General features: G+C 42.0%; 1 protein-coding gene across 5 annotated transcripts in view; it reads right to left on the bottom strand.

Annotated features, from left to right (window-relative positions):
* Positions 1-27,758, bottom strand: part of LOC105200548 (glypican-6) — a 136,500-nt gene that overhangs the window by 4,946 nt on the left and 103,796 nt on the right. For all 5 annotated transcript variants that reach the window (XM_026134382.2, XM_011168169.3, XM_039450900.1 and 2 more), the window contains 5 exons: positions 11,571-11,741; positions 6,195-6,337; positions 1,624-1,872; positions 960-1,128; positions 139-544 (listed from right to left, as the gene is read on the bottom strand). In XM_026134382.2, coding sequence (XP_025990167.1) covers positions 139-544; positions 960-1,128; positions 1,624-1,872; positions 6,195-6,337; positions 11,571-11,679 — 1,076 coding nt within the window. In that variant the 5' untranslated portion in view covers positions 11,680-11,741. The remainder of the gene's footprint in view (positions 1-138; positions 545-959; positions 1,129-1,623; positions 1,873-6,194; positions 6,338-11,570; positions 11,742-27,758) is intronic.

Below are 27,758 nucleotides of genomic sequence, written 5' to 3' on the forward strand. Positions count from 1 at the left end.
TTACTGCATATTTGCTACGTCATGTGATACACAAAGACAACATTGTTTTACATTTGAAGTGAATTACTAATTCATAAGCCATAGGGAATAAATTTTTCGCAACCGAATGCTAATGAATGAAATCTTATTTTTTCTTACTTGTCTACGTGTGTGCCGTTCCAACATTCTTTCGTGTTGCTGGGTGGCACAACCAGACCATCGTTGCACAGCCGATAGGGCAAGTAGACCCAGAATTGTCGGAGATCCCGCACCCGCTGGCGTATCTCTTTCACCAGCTTGTCTAATATCGCAGCGGTGTTGGAGCGATCTTCCGTCAACGTTTCCTGATCAAAGTTCAAAGACTCCAGTTCTAGCTCGCGATTATCCCTGCGTCTACGTCTACCCAGCATCGGCCGGCCGCAGCCAGTAAACACGCGCTGCGACACGTCCTGGCTGCTCTCTTGGAAATTCATGATCGCTTCGGAGATCTTCAGGTTAATTGGACGCACCAACACTTCGATATTGAACGGTCCGAGCAATCGATCGGCGATTTTGTCTACAGCCTCTGCATTTGGAAGTCAAAAAGCGAATCAATTACAACTCGAGATTGAACAACAAAAAGAAAAAAAAAAGGCGAAAAGATTTTGCGCAAAATGCTGCTCGTGAAAAATATTTCTTCTTTCCTTAACATTTAAATCCAAACAATAAAAAATAATAATATTGATATTATCACTATTGTCTCTATTTTTTCAATATTTATTTATTTATTTTTTTTATGAACTCGTTCGTACGGCAACGCGAGCGAGGTGGCAACCATTTCTGTAAAAAGATCCCACGTAGCTTCCGAAAATTTTTGACGTACATAACAGTCAATTGTGCGCGTCAATGATCCGTGTTTTCTCGAGATATAATAGCCAATAATCGAACGAGAGCGAGAGAGAGAGAGAGAGAGAGAAAGAGATGGAAGAGAAATTGCTCACCGACGAACTGATTCCAGTCAGTGTCGAGTGCCGCATGTTGCGCCAAGCAACCCTTCATCACGTTGGCACACATATCGCCGCACGCCAGCACGTTGTCCGATATACCGCTGCAGGCCGGACAGGCTGTCATCCTGGTCAAGGCAGCTGCGCAATCTGCCGACGGCTTCAGCTATGGCCAACAAAGAGTTCGTTTTAGAATCTGTGCGCGGTTGCGGTTGCGAAATAATGGCATAAGAGCCATAAATGTACGGAGAAATTTAAAGAAGTAAAATAGAATAAAGTGAGAAAGAATCGGAATAGAATAAAATGAAAAAAATAAAAGCAAAACAAAACGAGGCAAAATATTCTATAAATTTCTAAATATTTTATAGCTCTAAATAATTTACAATTTTGATAAAATTAGTTGCTTCTTCAAACGAATATAAAATAAAAAAGAAGATATTGAATAATTTCAATTTGCATCAATTCTTTTTCGTAATATAATAAAAATTGAAGAATCAAGTTTTATCTAGATTAAAACCTGATTCTTTTCAATTTTTCTATTTTATTTAATTCAATGAATACTTGCTTGAGGATTGATTAGATACTTTGAGTGGAATAAGCATTAATCGAGTTACAGCAATTTAAACTGTCTCAACCGTTTCCACTGAAATTCTCTTCTTACCGACTGCATATTTTTCAGCACATTCGCTGCGACGGTCAAGGCCTGGCTGAATGCTCTCGTAGCCACGAATGAACGTTTAATTTGCACGCCCAATTTCTGTGGCACGTCCCCGAACGGCCGCATCTCCTTCATGTGTTCGCCCACGCATTCCAGATACTTATTGTCAAAGTTGTACTGACTGTTGAGCACGGTGAACATTTTCTGGTAAAGGGTGTTGAAAAAATTGTCCATGGCATCGTTGAGGTCCACCTGAAACGCACGAGTAATGCATTCTTAATTACACAGTAATACTTCATTACAGATGGCGGAGGGGATGTGAATTTAAAGCTCACAAGAAAATACATATATACATTATAGATATGCATGTGTAAAATAATTTGTATGTATAGCTTTATATATTTTATATATAAATGTAAACATAATTCCCACATCAATTTTTATCCCAAAAATTAGTTTTGGTATACGGAAGAATTTAATGTAATCGTAATTCTTTTACGGAGAAATGTATAATTAAAAGTCTAGCTTTAACGTACTAAATACGTCAAGATGTTGCAAATAAAATTATAAAATCATTTCCGCTTTATAAATTTAATTTCGACGCCGGTAATTGTTGTTAGTCGTATCAGCAATAATCACATCGGCAATAATTCAATATTCAACAATCATTCGGAGAACAGCACGGGCTTTTTCGGCTTACCTCGGCAACCGGCCCGTTGCTAGCTGCCACAGACAAATTGCGCTGGACCCGATCATAACTCGGATTAATCGAAAGCCGACAATCAAGACCCCGAGCCCGGCGGCTCAGTGGAATATTAATGACTTTCAGCGATTACTCGCGCAATTAGAATACAAGAGCGCCCCGTTAAGAACTCTCAGTTTCGATCTTGTACCTCGCAAGAGAATGAATGAAGGGAAAGAGAAAGAAATAAAAGGACGAAGCGACTCGATATAACATATGCATTTAATTCGTGGGTGTTCTCGTCGCGAAGCACGCCGTTAACGTCACCATGGCATTTAATCTCATTACACATTCCTCGAATCTTGGAATAAAATATGAGTCACGCTCATTTGGAACATTTAGCGGATGTTCTCTTGCGTTTTTAATGTCAAGAACGATCTGGCAACTTTTCTGTGCGTCTCAATTATCATCAATCGTCGTTGTACAAGAATGTACAATTTTGCGAAATCGCAGAGTTACGAATGATGAACATAATAAATGTTTCGTTCAATATAATAGAAACAGAAAACAATAAATACAAAAAAATATACATATATAATTTATATTTTATACGTAAATATTTTTTTATAATTTATATTTACATCTCTTTACATGGATTATACAAGATATACATATTTAATTCTAATCAATTCTATTATTCCGTTACAATAAATCTGTAAAAAAAAGCCAAACGCCGTTTTCCTTTCGGAGCTTTGATCTCGACAGCGTTGAAAACTGAACGATTTGCGTAACGCGACAGATTAATATTCGCGATAAATTTATCAGTGACAGCAGCGTTGCAACGATAATGTATTCGCGCGACCGGGCACCGCGCCTTCCGTCGTGTGCATGCGGAACAGGTTTCAAGCGGCGCCGGTGAATAATTCGAGAGACGATTTGAATGACAATCGACAAAGCGTCTCGTCTCGATCGTCGTTGTCGTCGTCTTCCACCTTCTCCTCCGCTTCTCTTCCTTTTGACACCGCGTGACGAATTGTACGACGGTGTGTACCTGTCACCTACGTCCCTTCCAGCCAGAAGCCATTCTCAACCTTGCAGCGCAAGTGTTGGATGCGTGTTGGAACCCCCGAGGTCCACTTATTTTATCTTTCATTCACGGGTTTGTAGTCCGATAGTCCATTTGCATTCTTAATAGCCTTCCGTTCGCATCTGTTTGACGGCCATTCGAAGTTTGAAGGAACGACACGACGTTCATTCTTAATCCCGCTCCTTTTCAAACGATTCTTTCCGTTCCGTCTGTGCACAGGTAGAAGGGGTACCTATACCGGCAGTTTCTTCGCATTTCCGCGTCTCATTAGCTACTTCGCTGCAACTGGTGCCTCGTGTTGCGTTCCACTCCATGGGGAGGCTGAATCCCGCACCCTCCTCACCGATCGGGGACTTTATTACATCTCGCGCTCGCTCGGGATTCTTCCCTCGTTCGTCCGCGAAACAACACAACACAGAGCGAGATCGTGTTTCCAAGTAAAATTAAATTCCATCCCGGGGCATGGCAGTACGAAGCGACCACGCGCGCGATTGAAGAGGGGGCGGCGGGCCGGGGAAAATTCAATAGATCGCGGTGTAATTGCGGAAGCCATTCGACAGGTAGGCAAGCGAATACACGAAGGATGCACACGGGACCCTACCGGTGGCGAAATATTTTCGCTTTGGCGGCGACCGGTCCCTTTATCAGGGACAACGCCGGCGATGTCAAAAGCACATTGATTAAATCCGCCTTCGCACGCGATTTCACCCTCGCCCGACTTTCGAGCTTCGGTAGCGTGCACCGGACATCGTGGACAAGGGGTTGTGTTCCCGCCGCGACCCCAATAGAAGTTCAAAAGTGTTAAAGGGCGGAGCTGAAAGTCTACTCACGTCGCGCGATTATCCCCCGATCGTTCGAAATGACGCTCCTCGAGGAGTTTAAGAGCTCGATACAAAAACGGATTAACTTTGTTGAACCCACTTTAGGAATAAGCTCATAAAAATTGCAAAAAGCTCGACTGTTTAGAAAAAAAATTTCTTCCACAAAAAAAGTTGTCTCTTCTTTTTAAAATTCAACTTTTTTCTTCGTATATGCTAAGCGAATAATTTTGAACCTCCATGACTCTCGGATTAAAACAATGATAATTAAGAGATTCTCGCTTTTGGTATCATTTTTATATCTATTTTTATATACATTTTTTTTGCAAAAAAATACAAAAGCTATAAACTTGAAAGTTGATACATTTATTCGATCTTTGATATTTGAATGTTCTTTGCAAATTTTTTCAAACATTAGAAATTTTTTTGGAAGATGTTTTTGGCAATTATTTGCAAATTCACAGTGAGAAAAAATGTAGTCTCACTGCCTCATGATTTAAGATGCAGAAATTATTAAAAAAATCAATATAAATGTAAACAAACAAATTTTTTAAATCAATATAAATGTTCTCGTCTGAACTACAATCAAGTTAAAAAATTGATGTTTGCAAACATTTTTTTCGGTTTTTTTTTTTTCAAAAGCTTCTTATTAGAAAAATCGAGTAGTTGGAATTTTTTTTATTTGATTTTATTTACTATTTGATTGTGGTTTGGATGAGAGAAAAGTGTTGTGAATATCTCCTAAAAATTTTGAGTTAATCGGATAGAATACTAGATGAGTTAGCGCGGCAACAGTTTTTAAAAACATCATCTATCTTTTGAATCTTTTGAAATTTTGCAAACAGTTCATACGTTAATAACAACTTTTACAAGTCTCTTATCTTTAATCTATTTTCTGTCTCAAGATTTAAACTATTAAAGAATACTTGAAAACTATAATAAAAAAAATAATCGATTATTTAAAACCCAAAAGCAAGAATATATTTTTAAACGATAACACGTCTAATAACACGTCTAAATTTATCTAATGTAAGATATCTATGTTTTTTTTAGATAATTTTAGTAAAATAATTTTACGATATCTTTGTCATGACTCTGACGCTATAAAGAAAATGAAATAGAACGTGACGCGTTGTGTCATGTCATTGCATTCTGTACGAATCGATTTTAAGAGGGATATCAGAGTTAGAGAACGCGTAGAAAGAGGGGATATAAATTTTTCCCTTTGAACATCCAGATACTGTGACATCTGTCGAATTACAGAAAGTTCTGATAGCAGCACCGCTTTCACGTCGCTTCGTTTCAATCGGCAAATTATAGAGAAAGAGAGAGAAAGAGAGAGATTTTCGTTGCCCTTGGCGTAACGATCTATATGTTCGCGATACTTTTGAAAGACATATCGCGCCCTTACATCTCTTACTCTCCATCACGTACTTCCTTATATTTCTCGCTCGTTGATGCTCTCCGAGAGGAAGGTGTCGTCGAGTGTAATTACGCGGAAAACGGTTTGTAATAAACCTTAGAACCCGAGACACGGCTGGCAGCTCCAGAAATTTTCTTCACGGCTCGTCGTCTTATTTATTCGCGCTTAATACACCGGGTGAGGGGTGCCTGAGGGGAGTGAAAAGAAGCCGAGAGAGAGAAGACGGGAAAATTAACGCGCGATTGCAATTTTCACCGGGGGGGCGAGAAACAGCCCGCGCGACATCAAACGAGAGGTAAATGAATGGCTCAATGTCACGGGCGCTATAATTCCAAATTTTCCGGTAATATAGAAAGGACTGTTCTATTCACAGGAGCATTCCTCTTCGCGAAATACCGAGAGAGAGTCTGAACAACGAACGCAGACGCTGTTCTAACATAAATTGATCGGGACCTTATAGATGGAATTCTCAGCAAAGAGTGAAATAAATCGTACTTGCGCCATTTTAACGTCGAGATAATCAAATTCCAGGGCAGGAAAGAGAGGAAGAAGGAAAGTACTCACCGTTCCTTTCGCGTAATAATTCTCTAGTTCCTTGAAAAAGTCCGTGAAGACGTACGCGTTCTGCTCGTAAAGGATACCATAGGTCTTCTTGAACATCTCGTGAAAACCTCGTTTGCTCGCCGCCAAAAGATCCTTGAAAAAACCTGCAAGCGATAAGAAATGCAATTGAGTCATGTAAGTCTGCTTGCAATCGCGCTTATAAATAATTTCAGAAAACAAGACTTTCATAATGATCATCCATCATCAATCGTCGTTATCAGCTCTCAGCTCTTGTACGCGTTTGCCACTTAATTGAACTGTCATATTTTTATTATTCACCGTATAATCAATAAATACGATGTAAAGAGGGGAGGTCTGTGAAAGAAATCCCGAGATGGCTTATCGCGACGAGCTTCTCGGCGCTTTGACGCCTTTCCCAGCGGAAAATCGTGGTCGAACGTGAAACGGGAAATTAGTCGGGATTTCACAGTGCAAGTCGTCGGCAGCGTGGAACTGGAGGGTGGCTGGTTCGTATTGCGAATTAAAAGCCCAACGAACTTGTGGCAACTACCCAACAGTCCTCGGCTGTCTCTCTCCCTACCTCCCGTCTCTCGACATCGCCTCTCGCTGCTGCCGTGGATCGGTGTCTGTGCTTTTTACACCTCCGGTGGACTCGCAACAGAAAAGGGAGCCGGGACCGTCGCTAAAAGGAATTTTAATCACATTCCCCCGGCGGAAGTGACGATAAGGAGGGTTTTTCGTTGGCGAGCGAGGGACGAGAGACGGCGGGAGTGGTGGCGGTGAATCGGGGGCGGAAAAATGCTGCTTATCGCCGCATTGAAGCGCAGCGCTTTGTTCATTCGACAGCTGCGGTTTCAAACGCGAGATTGAGTCAATGGCAGTTCCGTCTGACGTGACACTTTGATATCAATATGCCAACGTGACATTTAAAATATCGGAGCAAAATTTTATTATTAGATTACTTCGCTAAAAGTATATTTTCAGCATGACAAACACAAAGAGATACAGTAGGTCAGATATAAATGTTATATCACGCCTTTTTGCGTATGAATTAAAATATAATGATATATATCATTTCGTAACTATCGTCAAATGAAATTAAATCGCGTCGTTGCATTTTTCAATTAGAGCGTTATCGACATGTTCTATAAATGAAAGTGTAGCATTAAACTTGGAGCCGTTAAAAATTTCCTGATAAATATTGATATGTTTATTTATGAGGAAGTAAATTTTGTATCCAACGAAATTGCGTCAGTATTAAAAAATGAACTGTAAACTGCATTTTCTTCGGTAAAGAATTTCACGTTCGATTATAAAGTCTTAATAATTTCTAAAAAGCCCTTTAAATCAATATCCATAGTGCAAGAACCGTATCTTCGATCGATATCTTTGATCTTACTCGCGAGACCGTGATGCCAGCAATTAGCGCGGAAATTAGGACACGTCTCAACTCGGAAAGCATCCTCGGGTGTCTAACGATCTCGGTTAACGAAATTATTCGAAGGCCGCACCTTCCCGCCGGTCTTTCATCTTTTCCGCTGCACGTCAGCTTTTACGACCGAAGCCCCTTTGAGGTGCCACCATCCAACTTTGGCACCTGGTACCTACTTTACGATATTCCACTAGATAGGAGTCTTCTAAAAACTTTACGAGAAACACGAGTTCTCCATCGTTTATAAGAAATACATCCACGATAGAATATGTGTGTGTGTGTGTGTGTGTGTGTGTGTGTGTGTGTGTGTGTTCAAAATTGAAATATTTTTAAATTTTACATTATAAAATTTTGTAGAAATTTATTTTATAAAACAATTTACAGTTTTATAGTAATATGCATTTCTCGATATTGTATTGTACGCTATTAATTTGTCACAACTTAGAAATGCTCAATTGTTAAAAAGAGAGTATTTTTCACTTGTTGCGTCTCTTTTTATCCTTCATATTTCCAGCATCAATTTTTCAATTTCATAAATTATTTCGTCGTGCAAATAATTTATTTCTGACAAGGATTTATAAATATTCTGGAAACACTACATGTCAGAGCCAATTTTCCCTCTTCATCAATATTCTACGAATGACGGGGAAAGTCTCGCGAAACTCAGCCGTGTAACTTGTGCACTTGAGTTTCTACGACGTGATGACACGGTTCTTCGCGTGTCGAAGCTAAATCTGCCAAATGTCTATCTCTCGATTTCCAATGATTGTAATAAGCAGCTAAGTTATATCAGGACAATCTTATTTTCAATTTCGTCTTAATATTTCTTTGTTTCTAGAACTCTTAATAAAATGAGATATTGCTTCGATGAAGATTGCGCTTTATAAAATATAATGCGCGAGGAAATACCGAAAAGCGCAATTACGCAAGATTATTTAAACAAAGAATCGCGCGTTCCATTATACGCGATAATGTCTTCAAAGAAGTTTCCTCTCGGAGTAGTTGCTCTTCAAGATACGCAGCTGGCGTTCGCGGTAACGGATAGTGTTCGAAACGGCTTCCAGAGAGCCCGAATAATTATCGTTCTCGACACAGGCATTTCTAAGGAGGGCATTCAGGTATTGTGCAAATTGTTAACGCTACCTATCGCTAATTACGATGGCGCACACGCATTCAACATTCAACTATTAATTGCGAAGCAGGCGGCGCTCTAGATGCAATCGCATCTGTTTGCGGCGCACAAAGATAGGTAGTAGATAGCTTGTCCCAGATGGGGCTGCTTGTAAAGTTATCGAGACTTACAGACGTTTGACAGATATCGACGAGATAAAAGATAACGGGGACAAACGGCGAACGAGCAGCGAAATTGATACAAGTGAAACACAATTTAAACCCAATTCCCTAGTTCTTCAAAGTTTTATAATTTAGTCGATAAAACGTTACCTTTTATCATCAAAAAATAATAATTTTATATAGATATACGAATAATTTTTATGCAAATAAAAATAAAACATAATTTATCAATTTTATATCATTATTTTTTTTATCGAAGAATTTTATTTCTGTAAAAACTGCGCACTAATTAAAGTGCCGAGAGACTCTCATCTACTCATTTCTTCTTAATTTCTGCAAAGTAAAATAAAATGGGGAAGCAAATTAAGAAAATGGACGATTTGGTTGCGCGACATGAATATGCATGTACTTGTACACCGTTTCGTTATTGAGTTGCGTATATTCGCAAACGTCGTGCAAACTCGGGCAAATGAAATTTCAGGCATTCCGACCTCTGGATTCGAATATCTAAAAGGTGCATGCAAATGCGGAAATACTTCAGGGGAGGTCGGATACCGTCAGAAACGTACGAATACAGAGGAAACGAGCGGAAACGGCGGATATCCTGATGATCCACCTCCCTCCGTGCAATTTACGTGAGCAAAGGCGTGACAGATTCTCCCTATAAATCGCCGAATAACAAATCAATAAGGTTTTATTTGCGCTTTTATTTGCGGCGCGACCGCGGCGGCTTCCATCCTTGTCAAACGGAGATTCGGTGAAATATACGAGATATTCCACGTCGTTCTTTTTCCCCGTTGTATATTCGTTTAACTAATACCTTTGCGGCAAAAATACCATTTTCTATTCTTCAACGCACTTTCGCAATTTCCAACTAAATTTCCGTCGAGATAATTGGATCTCGTAATTAACACAAAATGTATGACGCTCGACGACAAAATCACTCGTTACGCGAAAAAAAAAATACTATTTTTTTTATTTGGTTTAAAACGCACCGTAATCTCTCGTCCGAAAAAAAATATCTTTGCGTTATTATTTTCTTTTCCCAAGCATTGGAAAAAAATTTGTCGAGAAACTAAAATATTTAGTCCGTTTAACTAAATATCGAGTTGATTTCATTTTTTATTAAAAAAATATGTTAATGGCTGACATGAATGGACTTTATCTCTTTTTGCGCAACTGAATGATGGTTGAATCAATCCCAATGTCTACTTGAACGTATCGGAATAAATATTTCAGTTTTTGAACAACTTTTTTCTCAGTGTGTCGACGCATTTGATACGGCTCGCATGCAGATGCCCCCTCGGGCGCGCACACAAGTATCCGCATCATAAGAGCACGCGTCCCCTCGTGCGACTCTTGTAAAATCCTCGTCGATGCAGCCCGCGGTTCCCCTTTAATTAGAAAAAAAAACCTCACAAGCCGAGCTCGGCACTCGGCTTGGAGGAGCGCGCGGCCGCAGCGAGAGGTCGTCAACATCCACTTTCGCACCATGCTGTGGCTGCCGTTATTTCTGAAATCTCGTTTCATCCCTCCGCCTACTCCGGGAGCCCACGCTTAAGACCGACGGGCGTGTGTATTCGATCGAAGCATTGTGTTTCGAGGATGTCCGTTAAAAAGTTCGCCCGGAGGATTGACTGGATGTTCGCCGAGGGTGATCTTCCGAGTGACGTCCGGCCGATTAAACTGCTTGGCGAGGGTGAGCGGCGAGGATAAAAAGACAACCGCGGAGAGAGAAAGAGAAAAAGGGAGAGAGAATTTTACTTGAATTTTACCACTGTAAAAGTTGTTTTAGTTCCCGCTTCCTGAGCGTTTTTGTAAATTTATATTTTACATTCGTAATAAAAAGCATTTTGCTCTCTCCCGCAAAAGTTTCTTTAGTAGATTTCTGAATCCCTCTTCCTGCATATCCTCAATCCTATTTTCCAATCTTAAAGCGAGAGAAACATTACAATCTTTCGAGAGACTTCTTCGAACGTGCAAAACGAAAAGTCACCTTTCAGTTTCGCCCTTCCGACTGCTGGAAACTCGAGTCTCTTACCATGAAATATTGGCTTTACTTCCGGATTCAGAATGTACGAGTACAGCGCGTTACTTTCGAATAAGTGGATTAAAAGGATTTGAATAAGGCGATTAAAAAGTTTCGTCGGTGTAAAGCGGACAAAATGCTGGAAGAGCATGAAAAGCAGAGGGTAGAGAGAGGGGGGGGGGAGAGTTTACGCTGAAATTTGTATCGGGGACACGAGGAACTTGTTAATCGCGAATGTTGAATACGAAATTTAATTTCCGCCTACTTTATCCTAAAAGATTTCCATCGGAGAGAGACAATACGTCTCTTAAATTAAAATATAGATATACATTTAAAAAATTACTTTCCAAGATAGAAGTAATAATTTTTTTAATATTCAACTGCGTATTTCGCGGCCCTTAAAATTCCTTCGACACTGACGATAATAAGCAACAAAGGAAAGCTTTGTTCGCTCTCGCTGCCCTTCGTCCATTCATTCAACTCCCCGACATCCAGAGAGGAAGAGAGAACGAAGAGAGAGAGAGAGAGAGAGAGCACACATCCGCGATAATCCCATCGGGCATTGCCACACGCCGTATGGTTTCCCTTATCGATGAAATCGGAAAAAGACGGCGCTACTCACTGTGGAACCTGTTTCCCCTCGTAGACAGGACCTGGTGCATTCTCTGGAGAGTTTCTTTGGTAGCCTTTTCGTGCTTGTCGCGTGCCCGCGCCTGCAATCTCACTTCCATGTCGGCCGAGCAGCACACCTCGCCGCCGCTCCTCACGCTGCCGCATACTTTAAGCTCCTTCGCTGTATGAACAGAAGAAAAAAAACGTGGGTCAGTGAAAAATATCTTACCGAAACAATAAAGCGATCGACGCGTTCGACAGGATCCAGAAATTCTGCCGTCTGAGGCAAAGTGAAAAATGATATACATCTCTTATCTCTTTATCTTTCCAAGACCATGTCGAACTTGGTCAGCTGACTTTTATAGACGAGATTGGCAAACTATCGTCTGCAAAATTCTTGCTATTATATTTTTCATTCCATTAAAAATTTATGCAAATGTTTTCTCTCGTAGCATGCAAGTGCTTAATATGTATAACATCGATTTTATTTTTGACTCGCAAAGCTTGGAATATCTATTACATTTTGAAAAAATTTATTAATATTCTATAGCATCGTAAATAAGTCATAATTGCAAGCGACTGACTTGTTGATAGCAGTCTAATTTTGTTTATACAGAGCAATCTAATTTTGCTATACTTTATGCTTCTTCGGTGATGGAAAAACTGCGAGAAACGAGATAGCGATGGACCTGAAATGTTTTCAGGCTAAATACTGTGACTCGAGTGTGTTTGAAGAAGAAGAGAGAGTCTCGGTGCGAGAAGCTCGTCGAGACTTTCGGTAAATGCAATTTAGTTTTAAGAATCTGAGGGTATCTACGTCTACGTAGGTACATAAAGAACCCGGACTCGAGGAGGATGAACGAAGACATTGTTTTCCCATCCGTGAGGGGAAACACACTTCTGCACATGTTCGCATCAACGGGTGTCAAGTGGTAAATTAAGCGCACAAATTATTGTTCCTCTTGTAAGCGGTTACAATTTGTCGCCACTGTACTAGAGTAAATTACTTTACTCTAAATAAAGTAAAAAAATTCAATTCGCCTCGGAGAAGCAATCGATATATTTTTTTTATTCGCAATTCTTAACAACGCTCTCATTTCTCAAGAATTCACATTTATAGTCTCAATCTTCCAATAGCGATACTGCAAATCTAAACAATCGTGCGAGTGGCTATTGCAAAAATCCGCCAAGTCGTGGCCAGTTTATCGCATCAACGACACGTTAAACCGTTGCGTTTATTGCCGAGGTGAGGCAACGGGAAAGGGAGTTGATCGAGCGTGTCGGAACATTTCAAAATTCCATCGTAGATTCCGCGAACGGGGTGAAAATCGCTTCTGTAGGGGCGATAGAAATCGCTCGGAGATAAGTGCCATTATTAAGCACAAAACAGGAAACGTTCAGTGAGATTTTCTCCATGCCCCCTCATCGTCCTCGTGTTTCGGGATGAGTAACGGCGCGCATTTTTGGGGATGAAACGATCCGCCCAATGAAAGAGAGGGCGTTTTCTCGCTTCCTCGAGGGCACTCGGAAACGCGGAGGGTAAATTCGGAGGCGTCGCGCGCCCGCTGTTGCGCACGACTGTTCAAAACGCACACACGCACACCGCGCCGCGGAATTACGGCTCGTAATCCTTTGCAACGTCTCGCGGAGTAATTACCGGATTCACATCGTCGCTTTAATCCTCTTAGTGTGCCGAAGGACGTCCGCTACTCGTAACTCCGGAAAAAAAACACTGAAATTGCACGAGCGCGGTAAAAATAAAATTTTATTTCATTTTTTTAAACATTAATACTTAACATTATTATAATTGTTTCTTCTCTCTCTGCAATTCTCGATCATTAGCGACGGGTATAAACGATAAGGTTCACGATAAAGAGTATATCGATGCGACTTCGAGCGAACGGACGCGAATAAATATGGACGAGCAACTTGTCCCGATGCCAATACTCACGATGCCTTTACTGAAACAGGCTGTTCATTAGTGTTTGCTTACGTTTGTTTGCGCGGTCTGGCTTCCGGTCTTACGAAAGTACCTGAGGAACGTCCCGATCGCGAAGCTCGTCGCTTTAAGCGACGACGATCGGCATCGTAGTGCGCGACGAGCACACACAGCTGATCGGATCGCGTTGGAATCGCGTCGCGAGACGCGCGTAATTGAGTTAAGCCACCAGGCAAGACCGAGGCTCGAAACGACGTTTGCACACACGCGGCACACAGATTCGTCATCGTGCGCGATTTTCCCGTGGGTGCCGCGAATAAATCGGTAAGACGCGCGCGGCAACCGAGGCCTGACTTCGCCGGAATCCCTTCCCGCGAGATTGCTTTTCCTGCGTAAGTTCCTTCCATTATGGAACAGAGCGCGACGAGTGTGTGTGTGTGCGTGTGTGCGCGCGCGCGCGCGCGCGTGGGTGTGGGGGGGGGCGTGCGTGCGTGCGGGTGTGCGTGTGTGTGTGTGTGTGCGCGCCTTCGTGCGTGCGTTCCCGCAAGAACGTTAAGTCAACAGACGGCAATGCTCGTCTTAATTTCCCATTAAACAAAGCGTCGAGTAGCAAAACAAAATATTTTCAACCGTGTAGATTGCACGTCGAACTTATCCTGACTACAAGTTAGCGTAAAGGTATTTCGCCAGAAAGTTAAAAAGTTAAACTTTAGGAATACATATTCGATTCGTTATTCGATTGTAATTACTTTTTATTACGTTGAAAGATTAATTGTTTCGCGAGAGTGAAGCACGACTATCATGTTTATGTAATTGTAACGTAAAATTGATACCAGCGAGCTCTATACATATAATAATAGAATGCAATAAATTATTATTCTATAAAGCTTTTATGTCTGCTCCCCGAAGTCGACGCATGAAATAAGTTATTAAACAACGTAAATCAGACAGCAACTGTCCATAACAGTTTTCAAGCGAGATTTTACCTAGATTTCCAACCCGAACAACAGAAATACCGCAGCATATGAGTGAGCGCGCGCGTCCCGATCGGGTTACCCCGTTGCTGGACCAAAATTGGATTACTTTTCTCGTTAACTCTTCGCGCCGGTGGAGGGGTGGTAAGTTGGATAGAAGTGACGAGGCGCGGGGGAGAGGGCGATAGAGAAAAGAACGACACGAGCAATCCCACGGAAATGAATCGGGATTACTTTTACGACGTGTCTCAAAGTTCCAAATGAGCGTGGCAGCTAGTGGAGAGAGGTTTTTGCGCGAGGGGACGTGCGCGGGGGTGCAAAGGGTTGGGTATAAAATTAGCTTAGACTTTGCGGTATTGGCGAGTAGCGCTACAAGGGTTAATAAAGGCGATCGAGGGTAACGGCCGCCGCTGAGTTCCGGCGAAATTGTCCGGATCGATAGGCACGCGGTTTATTCGGAACGATATACACCGAAAAGACGAGCGACATTCACACAGGAGCAGGCGATTTACGACATCGGAGGGTCTATCTCTTCTTCCCCTCTATCGCAGCGCGAGCGCGTTCTGTCGGGTAATAAAATCCGACCTCGTCGAGCCGTCCGGCAAATAATACAAGACTTTCGTACTTGTTGCCAGTGAAAAAAATACAGACGAGTCGTATCTCGTATCAGAAACGAGTAACGTTGTACGTTTACACGTTAAAAATTCGCATCGGAGAGTTTTACGGCATTCCTCTCTCTCTCTCCTCGACCGCAAATATCCTCCAGGAAATATCTCTACCTCCTGGAATCTAATATCCTTAATATTCTGTTCAAGGAGTATACGTGGCTTGTGCGAACAAAGCCGTCGAAAGTCGGGAAAGCTACGCGAGAGCTCGCGCGTCGCGGCTTTCACGAGCGATTAAGAGAGGCCGCGCAATATGCAGGTGCGATAAATCTCTCGGCGCGTCGTCGTCGTCGTCGTCGTCGCCGTCGTCGTCCGGGTCGGGTGTTAAAAGGGTTTAGAGAACTCGAGGAAGAGGAGGAGGAGAAGGAGAGAGGTCGGCTTGGCTTCGAAGGCTGCTAAAAGCCCGCGGGAAGGGTAAGAGCTCCGGAGCGCGCGGTAAAAGCACAAGGCGTAACAGGACTCTACACGTCGCTCGAGCCGTTCGTTTGTTAGCGGCGTCGCGACGCCGCCGCCAGGACGCCGGGATTCCGTCGCGACGCGTTTCCGGAATGCTCGGTCGCGACGAATGAACGCGCGGTCAGAAATTGGCGACTGCTTCTTTTATTTCTTGACCGCAGACATTCCCGAATGCTATTTCGTTTCTATTTATTTTACCAATCTGCAAACTCTACAATGAAAAAAAAAAGAATTCGATAATAATGAAGCTTTGATGACATAGCTTCGATTAAATGTTTAATTAATATGATCAAATATCTAGTGATATTAGTAATTGCATGAATAGTGTAAACAAACACAACGATAACTAATTGGCTATCAAACGGTTACTAAATATTATTAAATATTTGGTTTCTAAATATATTAACTAAATATTTAATTAGTATTATTTCAGCAAAGCTTATTAATTATTATCATTATTACCAAACGCTTCTTTAGTGTATAATTTATCCAGCTTAAAAAAAATAAGAAATACATGATCCATTCATCTGTGTGTGATTATATTTCATTTATCCATTTTATTTTTCAGTTTATAGGATTCAAGGCTTATCAAAAGCATTAACCGGGAGTTGTTATTCATAAAAACTATAAATATGCATTATAAAGCTTCTAAAAATAAAATTTAAAAAAAATGAAAAGCAATAAGTATGCTTTTTTCGTCGCGATATAAAGCAAACGTTTATATAAAAGCAAGTATTTTTACTCGCAAATTAATCGCATTCTATACATGGAAGAATTTATGACGAATCGACGGAGAATATCAATTTATTGTTAATCCTGCAGGGTTCTGACATACTAATGCCCGGAAGCCACATATTAATGCAAGATTAGACAGCTGCGCGTAATTTGGTCGGCATGCTTGATCCATTGGCCCCTTTATACCTTCGGCGTGCGGAGAGGGTCGCTAAACTTAGGTCAGTTCCAGGATCGATTCGTCCCGAGAACGTGTGGCGACGTTGCACACGTGCCGATGCACCACCGTCGTTCCACCGGACAAACTTAACGGCCGATTAACTCCGGGTTAACTCAAGCGAGGCGATACGGCCGTTTTCTCGCTCTCCCGCGTTAGTTATCTATTTTTTTATTATTTTTTTTTGTACACGAAAGGTCAGCCTTTGCGCGTTCGTCTTCGTTACGTTACGTCACGTCATCGTTATCGATTAGCGTTTATACAATTTATGCGATCGTGTGCTCGTTAAAAAGAGGGAAGGACCTCATGGTAGAGGGTCAAGGGAATCGATACACACCCTGATTAGCGAAAAATTTCGTACAGCAAATCGGGCGAGTTTAGGGAGCACGCGTTAAATAAAAATCGACGAGAAAATCTTGTTTTAATGAATAATAATTCATGTATAAAATACCAAATATATTCGAAAGATATATTATTATTAGATCACGTAATAATTTTAATAATTTTTACAAATTTTATATTTTATATTATATTTAAAATATTATTTTTTGCAATAAATTCCCCGTTATAGATCCATAAGATGCTTAGCATCAATGATATTAAAATAATTATAAATAATGTGATATTGCATTTCTAACTTTGGCAAACAACAGTGTTTTTACGAATAATAATCGTGTGGTTCAAAAGCATAAAGGCAAAATGTATAAAATTCTCAAAAAATTAAATTAGAAATGGGCTAATGAGAGTCAGCGCGGGTAAAAATTGCGCAATCACACGTATTAATAATGTACAATCATTTATTCATTTCTATTACAATCGAACGTTTCGACTCACTTTGAAGTCATCTTCAGCGTATCGATATAAATAATAAAAGTCAAAATATCTAGCTGTCGAAACGTTCGATTGTAATAGAAATGAATAAATGATTGTACATTAATACGTTTGATTGCGCACTTTTACCCGCGCTGACTCTCATTAGCCTATTTCTAATTTAATTGTGTTTCAATTTCGAGAGTCTTGAACTAATCAATTGTTCTCAACAAATTTCATCAACTCGAGATTCCGCCCAACAATCGATAATATTAAAAAATCCCGCGGAAAACTAAAACCAAAGCTTCAAATTCGACAATACCACGAGTGCAAGAACACGCAATAAAATTGAAAATAGAATCCAATAATGAGCGCGAGAATCCGCGTGTCTCGTTTCTACGACCTCGAAAAACCGACAATCGCAGGCAATCGCGATGAGATCGCGTATAACATCTACTACGATTTAATCCTACGCACACGCATTCTCGAGTCTCGTTGTACAATTGGCTGCACACGCGATCACAAATCCAATCCGCCCCGCGTTTTCCCCCTGTCTCCGCCTGGAAAATTGGCGCGTTCGCGTGTCATCGCTGGCGTTCTCCCGCCGAAGGGTTGGAGCTCGTAGACATGTCGTTTTTCCAACTCTTTTCAACATCGCGAGACAACTTTTTTCGCTCTGCGCGTTGACGAGAAACCGCATCTCTTTTTACGCGTCGCTCAACCGCGATACATGAAAGACATTTGTACATTTAAAGCCCGCGAAGCTAAATATAGGCTTGAAAGGCTTATCGTGCCCGTAAAATCACTTTAATCGGATGTTCAATTAATATCCGACAAGATCTTGATGCACGATTAATTTGGAGCTCTTCATTAAAGGTTATTATATATCGTGAAATTTCAACAACAATAATTCACACCTGCCGCCGTATTTTCGCCGATGCGTCGGCAAATCTCGAATAGTTAACAGAAAATGTGTTTTTAACGCTTTCAATAATTTTTAATTGCGCTTTTACGGCACTCGCAAAATAAATTAACGTCAGTGGGAATTCCGCGTTGGAATCAATCCGCGTGCACGAGTATTCGAAACAATTATCGCTCGTCCCGTTTGAAGAGCGCGTCGAGCGGACGGTCAGCAGGATAAATCAAACGTTTTCGTTAAACATCTCATTCGAGTTTTTATGCCTGAAAGCCGATTGTACTCGTAAATGACTGGAAAGATCTGTTCAGTCTGCTATTTGCGATATCGATTGCCATCTCGTTTAAAACAAAAACGATCAAAATTATTCGCTGCAATATTGAAAACGCAATATGAACGTAATAAATTCAGAACGAGTATTCAAATTGAGTTATGCAAGGTAAAAATGTGATAATTCCATTAGGAAAATCGATCTTCTTGAAAGCAACTAATCCTGTTCATACGAAATAATTAAAAAATAATGTATCGTACTTTCTCATAAGAAATATATTGGAACTCATGCTGCTGTGTTATAATGTTGCGGTAATTTGTACAATTCGCACAAATTAACAGGCAATTTACACAAATGCATCTCGCATTCGCGGATCAACAGCAGTAGCAACAGGAGCAATGAGACATGTATTTGCTCTACAATCGGGCGAGAAAGTACGTGCTAACTCAAGGTAACTCCGCTAATGGAATCGGAATATTGACGTGCCAATAAATATTTATAGGCGAGAGGAAGAGAGAGAGAGGGGGAGAGAGAGGGAGAGATAGCGGCCGCGTGTTTGCCAGACGATAATTGTCAATATCGAGGTATCGGGACTCGCGAGCTTTCCCCGCGCGGCGCATGCAAAACGCCACGTCGGGAAATGGAGAAATTTCCATTGTAAGTGGATTCGCCTCCTCTTCCCCAAATGGCGTCCGCGAAATCCGATCCTACGATCCAATGTATCTCGCGTATCGTCGCGCGCATCATTCACGATCATGCGACATCGCTGGAAAAAAGCGGCGCAGAATGCACCGCGAGCACGTCCGAAAAATATCATAAAATAATCCACCAACTTTGCGCGAAAAGCAAAAAAATATCAAGTCCAATTTCGCGCAAGTGAATTTTTCATATTAACTTCAATTCGTATTCCGCACATACATACACACACGCACCAACACACTTATCGGGAATCGTGTCGTATCGTTTTTCCCGCCGTTAAAAAATGATTGCGTAACACGATCCCAATAACTAGTCATATAATATTTATAAAAATCCGTGCGCGACTCGCTTTAAGTCGATTAAATTTTACAGATGTTTTTATGCATTCCTAAAATTAGAGCAAACGACCATCGGCGTTCGTTGCACCGGTGCAAAAAACAAAAAAGAACGACTTACACGCAACTTTCAATTTTTAACGTCACAGTTTCAATAATAACTGCAGTTACAGATTTAGCGGCGATGGCATCATCCATCCTCGGTATCTCTCCGCGGACGAGGCGAGGCGAGGCGAGGGAAAAAAATGTGGACGCTAAGTGCATCGATAAGAGTGACTAATTGCGAGCAAATTCTGCGTACGTAGCTAAATCATGCCGACCGCACACGCGGCGTGGCGCACGCACGCGGGAGTCCCGAGGCGTGTTTAATGTCCCCGCTCGGCGCGCGTTGCGCTCCCTCTAATAAAAAACAATGCTCGCGCGCGCGGCCGCATCACGCGAATGCAAATTAATTGCGCGCCGGCCGAAACAATATACAGCAGGATCCTGAGATTAATTTCGCGACGTCACGGTGGATGTGTGGAAGCTCGGGGATTAATGCCGGAGTACTCGCTCGCGCGCACACACGTACACACGTACGCGCGTACGAGGACGCGATACGTATTTCACGGAGCTAAAAAAATGCGGCGATAAGAATGACGAATCGGGAGGAAGCGGCGTGTCGTGAATTTACACGACGTTCCCTGCACACCTAACGCTGTCGTGAGTTTATCTTTTACGGATCGGCTGCAGTATTAATTTAATTAACCGCAAGAGCGGCGAGTAAAAACATCGGGGATGAAACAACGGTGAAGCTTTTTCTTCAAAATACAGAAACGATTGGATTTCATATATGTGTACGTATGGAGTTTCGCCAAAAAATTATTCATAACTTGCAAAAATGCACTGTCGAGCTTCACGCGTAAATCGCGAATTTTCTCCGATTCGTATTATTTCTTTCCCGCACGTTGTACAGACTCTACATTTCGAGTTGAATTAAAAAAAAAAACTAATGAATTAATAAGTGAAAAAAAAATGTATTATATTACTCAAAGTGTCATGAATATTCCTTTCGTTAAACGCGCTCCGGGAGGCCAACACATGCAGTCGCATATATACATTTACGGTTCTCTCTCGCAATGGTTAAAACTGCTAGCAGGATTAACTGTCGCGGAACTTTTTTTTTCGCATCCTAATTCGCGGCCAATGTATTTTAAAGTTGAATTATGGTCGTCGGTACGGTGCGCGCGAATTTCCGAAAACGTTTAAATACCAAAGCGGCTGCATTTAATTTCCACATTAAAGTTTCATCCGAATGTTAAGGTTTTTCTTTTTGAATTTAAAATTTTTCGACAGCTAATTTTTTTTATTAAGATCCTACAGAAAAAAAATTTTCGTGAAGCTAATGGAGGAATGAGATTTCGTTATTCTACGCCATTCTTTAAGCCTGTTTCGCCGAGACTTTTAAAGCTTCTTATAATTCTGAGACCATTGACGTCTCGATATTTTTGCCGAGTAGGAGTTCACTCGGGATCGCACAAAGAGCTCGCGGATGAAAAGACACCCCGTGTTACGGCCGTCGCCGCGGAATACAAATGGCAACAGCATCGAGTGAGCACCGTCGCGAGCATTCACCGTGGAGAACGCGAGCCGCGGAACTCCCCCGGAGTTTGCAACCCCTAAATGTTTGCGGATCCCCAAAGAAGGAGAGGGATGGCGCGGGGGACACCGGGAACGACGAGATTGGCGGCGACGGGGCGGCTGTTTCGCGCGGCAAAGTAAAGCATCTTGGCTGAAATTGAAAATAGGGCGGAAATTAATGGAGAAGGCTCGGTCTCGCGAATGCCAAATATTTGCGTGGCAAGCGACACGACAGGAATTTCCACGAAGCCCACTGGGATCCGCGCGGGATCTCTCTCTCTCTCTCATCCCTCCACCTTTCTGTCTTCGATTTTGATGGAGGTGGGGGGAGGGATAGGGGATGGAGAGCCCTTAAATCACTTCCTTCGGGAAAACTGGAATTTCCGACAGGAAGTCGGGGATACGATCGAGGCACGGATGCCAAGCGATTGCGTTCGAGCTTCTTGCTAGTCTTTGCTCAGAATTCGTCTGAATGTGAATGTTTGCCTCCCTTGATGATGAAGATAAAAAAAGATGTCGTTGAGCGAGGTATCGTCGCAATTACAGGCATAAATACGCGCGTAACTTCAAAAGGGATCCAAAAGAACAAAGCGGATTTCAACGAGAAAGTTGCATCCTACGTTGCTTTTGCTTTGCTCAAATTGAAAGGAAATTTTCTTCTTACCAAGGACACCGCGCATTCCGTCGCTCTTTTCTCCGTTTGTTTGCGACTGCATTTAAAAAAAAGTGGGATTACATATAAAGTTAATTGTGTCGTGGATTATATCTCGCGTGATTGATCGCCGGCGACAAATGCGGATCGTTTGGCGGGCTCGCTCGCCAACTAAACGGGACAATGTGTCCCTGGAGAATCCTTTCGCGCTTGGGCATTACGAGGGGCATGAGGGTTATGAACGCGCTCAGAGGGGCGTATACGCCACTGAGCATTCGCCATTACGTCATCCCACAACGAATGGCCGTTAAATATTTACTGGTAGCCATCAAAAATCCACCCTCGCGGCGCCACGATCCTCTTCCTTACCCTCGCCTCCCCGCGAAGAAAAAAGAAGAAAACTCTCCTCTTTCTTATTCTTGCGAACCAAGCTTGCCTCGAATGTCCGAGCGATAGATCAGCTGACAATTCGCAACGAATCATGAAACAATATCGGCCGACGCGTTGTGCAATTTATAAACGGAACCGTGGCCGACAAATCTAACAGCTAACGATCTCCCGCGACAAATGCGAGGGCACGTGGACAAACGTTAGGGTCCGCTCATCCCGGACACGTCCGACTCTTCTGTGTTCGACCCCTCGGCACGCGCGCCTACAATGACGGCGTGTGTACACGTGGCTGTACGCGAAAGAGAGGCGCGCCTGTGAAGTTTCACGTGGCACCCCACGGCTGAAAATCGAAACTCGTTTGTGCTCGATAAATCGAAGGCAGGCCTCGGGCCGGTCGACGAGGCACCGCGTGCGAACGGAACGTCGCCATCGGCGTGCACGTTACACGTATGAACACGCATACGTAGACGTGCACGCGTAGACACAGACCCGCACCGGAACCCTTCGGGATCGATGCCATCAACGGGATGGTTCATGCGTGAGGGTCACTTCGATTGCGAGGTCGACGGGAAAATGTTTCCGAGTTGCCCCCATGTTCTGTACGGCGTATATCCTCGAACAGAGTTTAAATGAAATTTCGTATAATCGCAAACAAGAATGCGATTAGCGGCTTGAAGGGTAGCTCGATAATTGCTCTGTCGTAAAAACGATTGATGTATCAGAATATGACTTGCGACATTTGTAAAATGTCGGGACTTAATAAAAAGCTCGCGGCAAAAGATGTATTTAATTATTAAATGTCCCGTATGTATCTTTTTCTCCCTCCAATATATTTTACTTCATTTACTTTTGTACCTATGTTTACTCTGAACTTCTTATCGCAATCTCGTCTCTAACGCATCAACTAACGTAAAGCGATCTCTCTTGCGAAGCAGTTTGATAATCTTGTCTTACGGACGTAGGGAAACTTCGCTCTTGCTGCATTCGTAAGCGCAATTGCACGCGAATTGAAATATTCAAACCGACCGGATAGTCATCGATCCACACAGCCCATATCCGACCGGCGGCTACCGGGTGCGCCGATTCAAACTGATGTAAGTCCGTGAGCATGGATATAGCGCCGACAAGCGATAAAAGTTGCATGTCCCGCTTTGGAGATCGCAACAGAGGGATTGATTCGCTTGGACTATCGCTTGATAATCAGTTCAGCATCCGTTGCCCGGCAGAAGAGCAACAAGGAAACAAGCAAGTGAAAAAAATCGCGATTAACTGACAATAAATAATTTCGTAAATTTCCCTATGATATAATTTTATTTGTAGACTCGATTTTGAACGTTTTATTTCAGTACCTAGAGACTAAAGTCGATGCTAAAAGCCAATTAAGAATGCACACGCAAACGTTTTGTCGAGAATCATTCTTGGAAATTGGAAGCTATTAAAGGGATCTAACAAAGAGCTCTATTAAAGATCTATCAAAACTACATCTTCGAGGAAAATATGACATTACTTAAAATAGAATCGACAGAATAAAATTCTCGATGAATATCGCTTCTCTCGCGTTATCTTTGAAGATAATTTGAAAGTGTAAAGTTAATAAATTAAGATTTTGTTAAATTAATTTCACAATCCTCGATTAAAATATTCCTTAATAGAGTAAGAATGATCACAAAGATCTTAAAAAGCGGACGATCTTTGCGGGGCTGCTGTCTTATCCTCCACATTCTTGGCGCAACAACGTTCTTCAACCGGTGCAAGTTCCGAAACTGTGAAAGTCTGATGAAATCGGATCGCATACGTAGATACGCACCTGCGACAACGCGACGAACGAAACTTTCCTGTACGTCCTGTCGCGGCGTGCGCAGGATTTAGGGTGTTTTAGGGCAAAGCTTAGGGGACGAGCGAGGGAGGCAGCAGCAGGGCGGTTTCAGATACAGAGAGAGAGAGAGAGAGAGAGAGGGGGGGGGGAGTGAGAGAGAAGGAGAAACAGAACGCGGGGTGAGAAGACACAGGGTTGCTAGGAGACACCCTCTTCCACGTGTTATATTGCATTACCCTATGCGACTTGTAGGGGGACACGTCGAATTGGTTGCACGAGAGGATCGTCGTTGGTTTCCGCCGTTGTCGTCTAGACGGAGGAAAATGACGCGGTGGTCAGGACGCGTGTACGGGAGGACGAAGCTGGCTTCCTGACCTTTTCCACCTGGAAGGCAGGCGAGCAGCACGCCAGGCCGGGCGTGTGTCGCGTCCCGATGTCCACCGTTCTCAGACGTCGTTAATCTTCGCTGCCGGAAGACATTCGTGTGACCTCACCGAGACCTCGTGACAGTAGGGGAAGGATCTTAAAGGATCATCGTTTTGTCTACGGGGTGTCTCGGAAATCCGGTGGCAGGAGTTACTCTCTCAATCCCAACTTCTTCAGACGTAGCCTGCTATGGAAAAGGACGATTTTTCTCCAGCAAGAATGTCCACCCGTCACATTTTATCTTTCCGCCTGGTTAAAGCTTGTTAAAACTTTATTGCAGTAAAATTCAATTGAAATTTAACTTGAAGAATACGATTAATTTTCTGTCATTAGTATTACGTAAAACCTTGTAGAGAACTGCATTTATATGGAGAATATGAATTTATATGGAGAATATTTTTATTGAAAAAGAATCGGGTCGAGAATCGGTCGAAGAATTCATAGCGAAAAGATATCTCGACGATTTCAGAGCAATCTTTTCTATTTTCTTAGGTCCACTTGAAGATTGTTGAATCTCCTCGGAGATATCTACAATACGTCGTAGCGACGTACGACCGATATCCTTTTAAATTCCGTTTACACGTGTCTCGAAAGCATATTCAAGCCGGCTGAATGATCCTTCAGACAAGGATTGTCGGCGAGGACGAGACAGCAAAACGGTAAAGAGCTCTCGTTCTAACAGGTGGTCCATAAAATAACCAAACCGTCGAATAAGTTTCGCGCGAGCCAACTCATTCGCGATACCAAAGAGGAAATTTTTAAAGGGCGCTAATTATGAGCAAGTTTTATTTTTCTTATTAGGAAGCGAGCGCTCTCTCTCTCTCTCTCTCTCTCTCTTGGGATGCTGCTTCTCCTTAAATGCCGCTCTAAAACTCTAATATTGTAGCAGCTCATTACTTTCCTAATTAAGCGTATAACAATATTTAATTAGTCCGAAAACGAGGACAAAGTCTAGAGCGTGCAACATTATTTACTATCATTTAAAGAACTCAATGTCAACAATTAATTAAATTCGATATTCGGTACACAACCACCCACACACACTGCCTGAATATTTTAAGGACAAATTTCGTCTTCTCTACTTGTTAAACAAAACTGAAAAGAATATTCGTACGAGGAACTCGTAAATCTATCGAAGGCAGGTACAAAAGAAAGTTCGTTTATTCGTATTCGTCGCACGTGGATCTACTAAAAACTGTCCATCTAGACTTCGTGTTCAAGATTCAAATCGGTTTGGTTGAAGCCGCGACTACCGAAAACATTATAATTTAGTTAGAACGAACGCACGGTACGTTCTTAAGTGCTTACGTTGTACTCTTTGACAGACGTCACGACGCGGGACGCCTGTTCATGAATTCGTCATAAGCTCGTGCAGGAATGAGAATACGCTCGATCTACTGTTTCATTTCAAGAGAAAGACAACAATCTGTGCCCACGTATCTTGACTCTTCTCGAGAACTATCAGTTAGCTTTAAGAGTTAAAAAAAGCGATCTTGAATTTAAATTGTCAGACTAAATGTCACACATGGATTTCTAAGTTTTAAGCAAGCGTGGAAATTTATGGATGACTCAACGTAACTTCTATAAAAATATTTGTCTTTAATGCGGCAATGTTTTCGTTTTCTATAAAAAGAAAAGATGATTTTTGTAGAGATTATTATTCAAAAAAAATTTTTTAAATAAATAAAATTGAAGAATTAGTACTGTACAAAGAATAAAAATTATTAATTGGAAAATTAAATATTAGTATCTTAAATTTATATTTAAAAAAATATTGTATTAATTATTATATAAATACATGTGATACAATGATCTTACTATAATTAAGATGATTAAAGAGTTACATTGCAATTATGAATAAATAAAAAAATTATACATTATTTTGTTTTAAAAAATGAAGGCATATCTGACAAGTTAAAGTATTTTTGAGACAAAATAAATTCAAGGAGGCTCATTTTATGCAATGTGCGTTTTGTCCCGTAAACATTCGATCGTATTTGAATTTGTCAGGGTAAAATAAGAGTGGCGACAGTTTTATTTTTAGAAACAAGGTAAGGATATCTGCAATAAGAGCGGGGTCGCACACAATTGGAGTAATGATTTACGTGAGTCGGAGTTTACCCCTATCTTTTGTCGGCAGAAATGACGGCAATTGATACCAAGTAAAAAATTTTAACCCCCATCATTCAATTGGAAATCCCACTTTACTGCCCTTAATTCTCTCACGACCGAGCCTTGTATCTTCTCACCTGCTGCGTCGCATACGAATGCGCCCCTTCGAGAGGCCTCGAAGAGCCGGAGACCGCTTAGGGGGATGGAGAAGAGAAACGGAAATAAAGAGGGGGGAAGCGAGTCGGATTACGTCCCATCGACGGGCTCACGTACGTAAGTTCGTGGTTACTTCACAATGACGCGCAGTAGCGGAAAAAAAAATGTTTTCAGAAACAAAGCCCTTGGCATTCATTTTCGAGGATTTTCAGCTGTCACATCTTTCGCGCCGCATCTGTTTTATTCCGTAACACGTAGTAAGCTTTTCAAACTGTCGCAAATAAATTTGAAAGAACTTCACGGAGGTCCCCGCTGTAGCAACATGTGAAAACGTGAAAAATAAATACGTCTATCTCTTAAGAATTCTTACGAATTTCGTAAGAGATAAATATAAAGATATACATTATTGTTAAAAATAATAAAACAAGTCATGTAACTCAATGTATTGGTTTTAATTTGATCCGTTTGCGTTGAATAGTGCAGAGTGAAAAAATATGTAAAAAAAATATGTCCGCATTTTGTTGTTCGAGACCAAGAACCTCTCGGCCTGAAATTCTCAGCGACAGTCACGTCTTTAGGAAACTTCGCTTTCCTTCCCCGCGAAGATTTAGTTTGATAATGATATCAGCTCAAACTTATTTCCTCCGTTTACGCCAACTCACTCCAGGCGGGCGATTTGCGATCGTCGGGGAATCGGAATGCCAATACGGGGCGAGAGAAGCCGCGCCGCGGTTTCACCAGCGATTTTCCCACGGCGACAATACGGCGCGTCGCGAGACGCACCGGCGCGTGCATTTGCATTTCGCGCACGCACGACGACCCGGCGCCGCATCGAACCTGCAAAATCCTCCCCCCTCCCCTCTCTGCCATCCTCATTATCGCAGACAAACGGCACTCTTTTGGATAATTGATTGCACGCAGATGCGATGTGACGAAACGCGGGCGTATAACCGCACCGCGACGTCGAATGTTTGCGGTAACGGGGCCCCGGGTACCGACATTTGTTCATTAT

Source organism: Solenopsis invicta, chromosome 6 (assembly GCF_016802725.1).
Source record: "Solenopsis invicta isolate M01_SB chromosome 6, UNIL_Sinv_3.0, whole genome shotgun sequence".
Classification (NCBI taxonomy): Eukaryota; Metazoa; Arthropoda; class Insecta; order Hymenoptera; family Formicidae; genus Solenopsis; species Solenopsis invicta.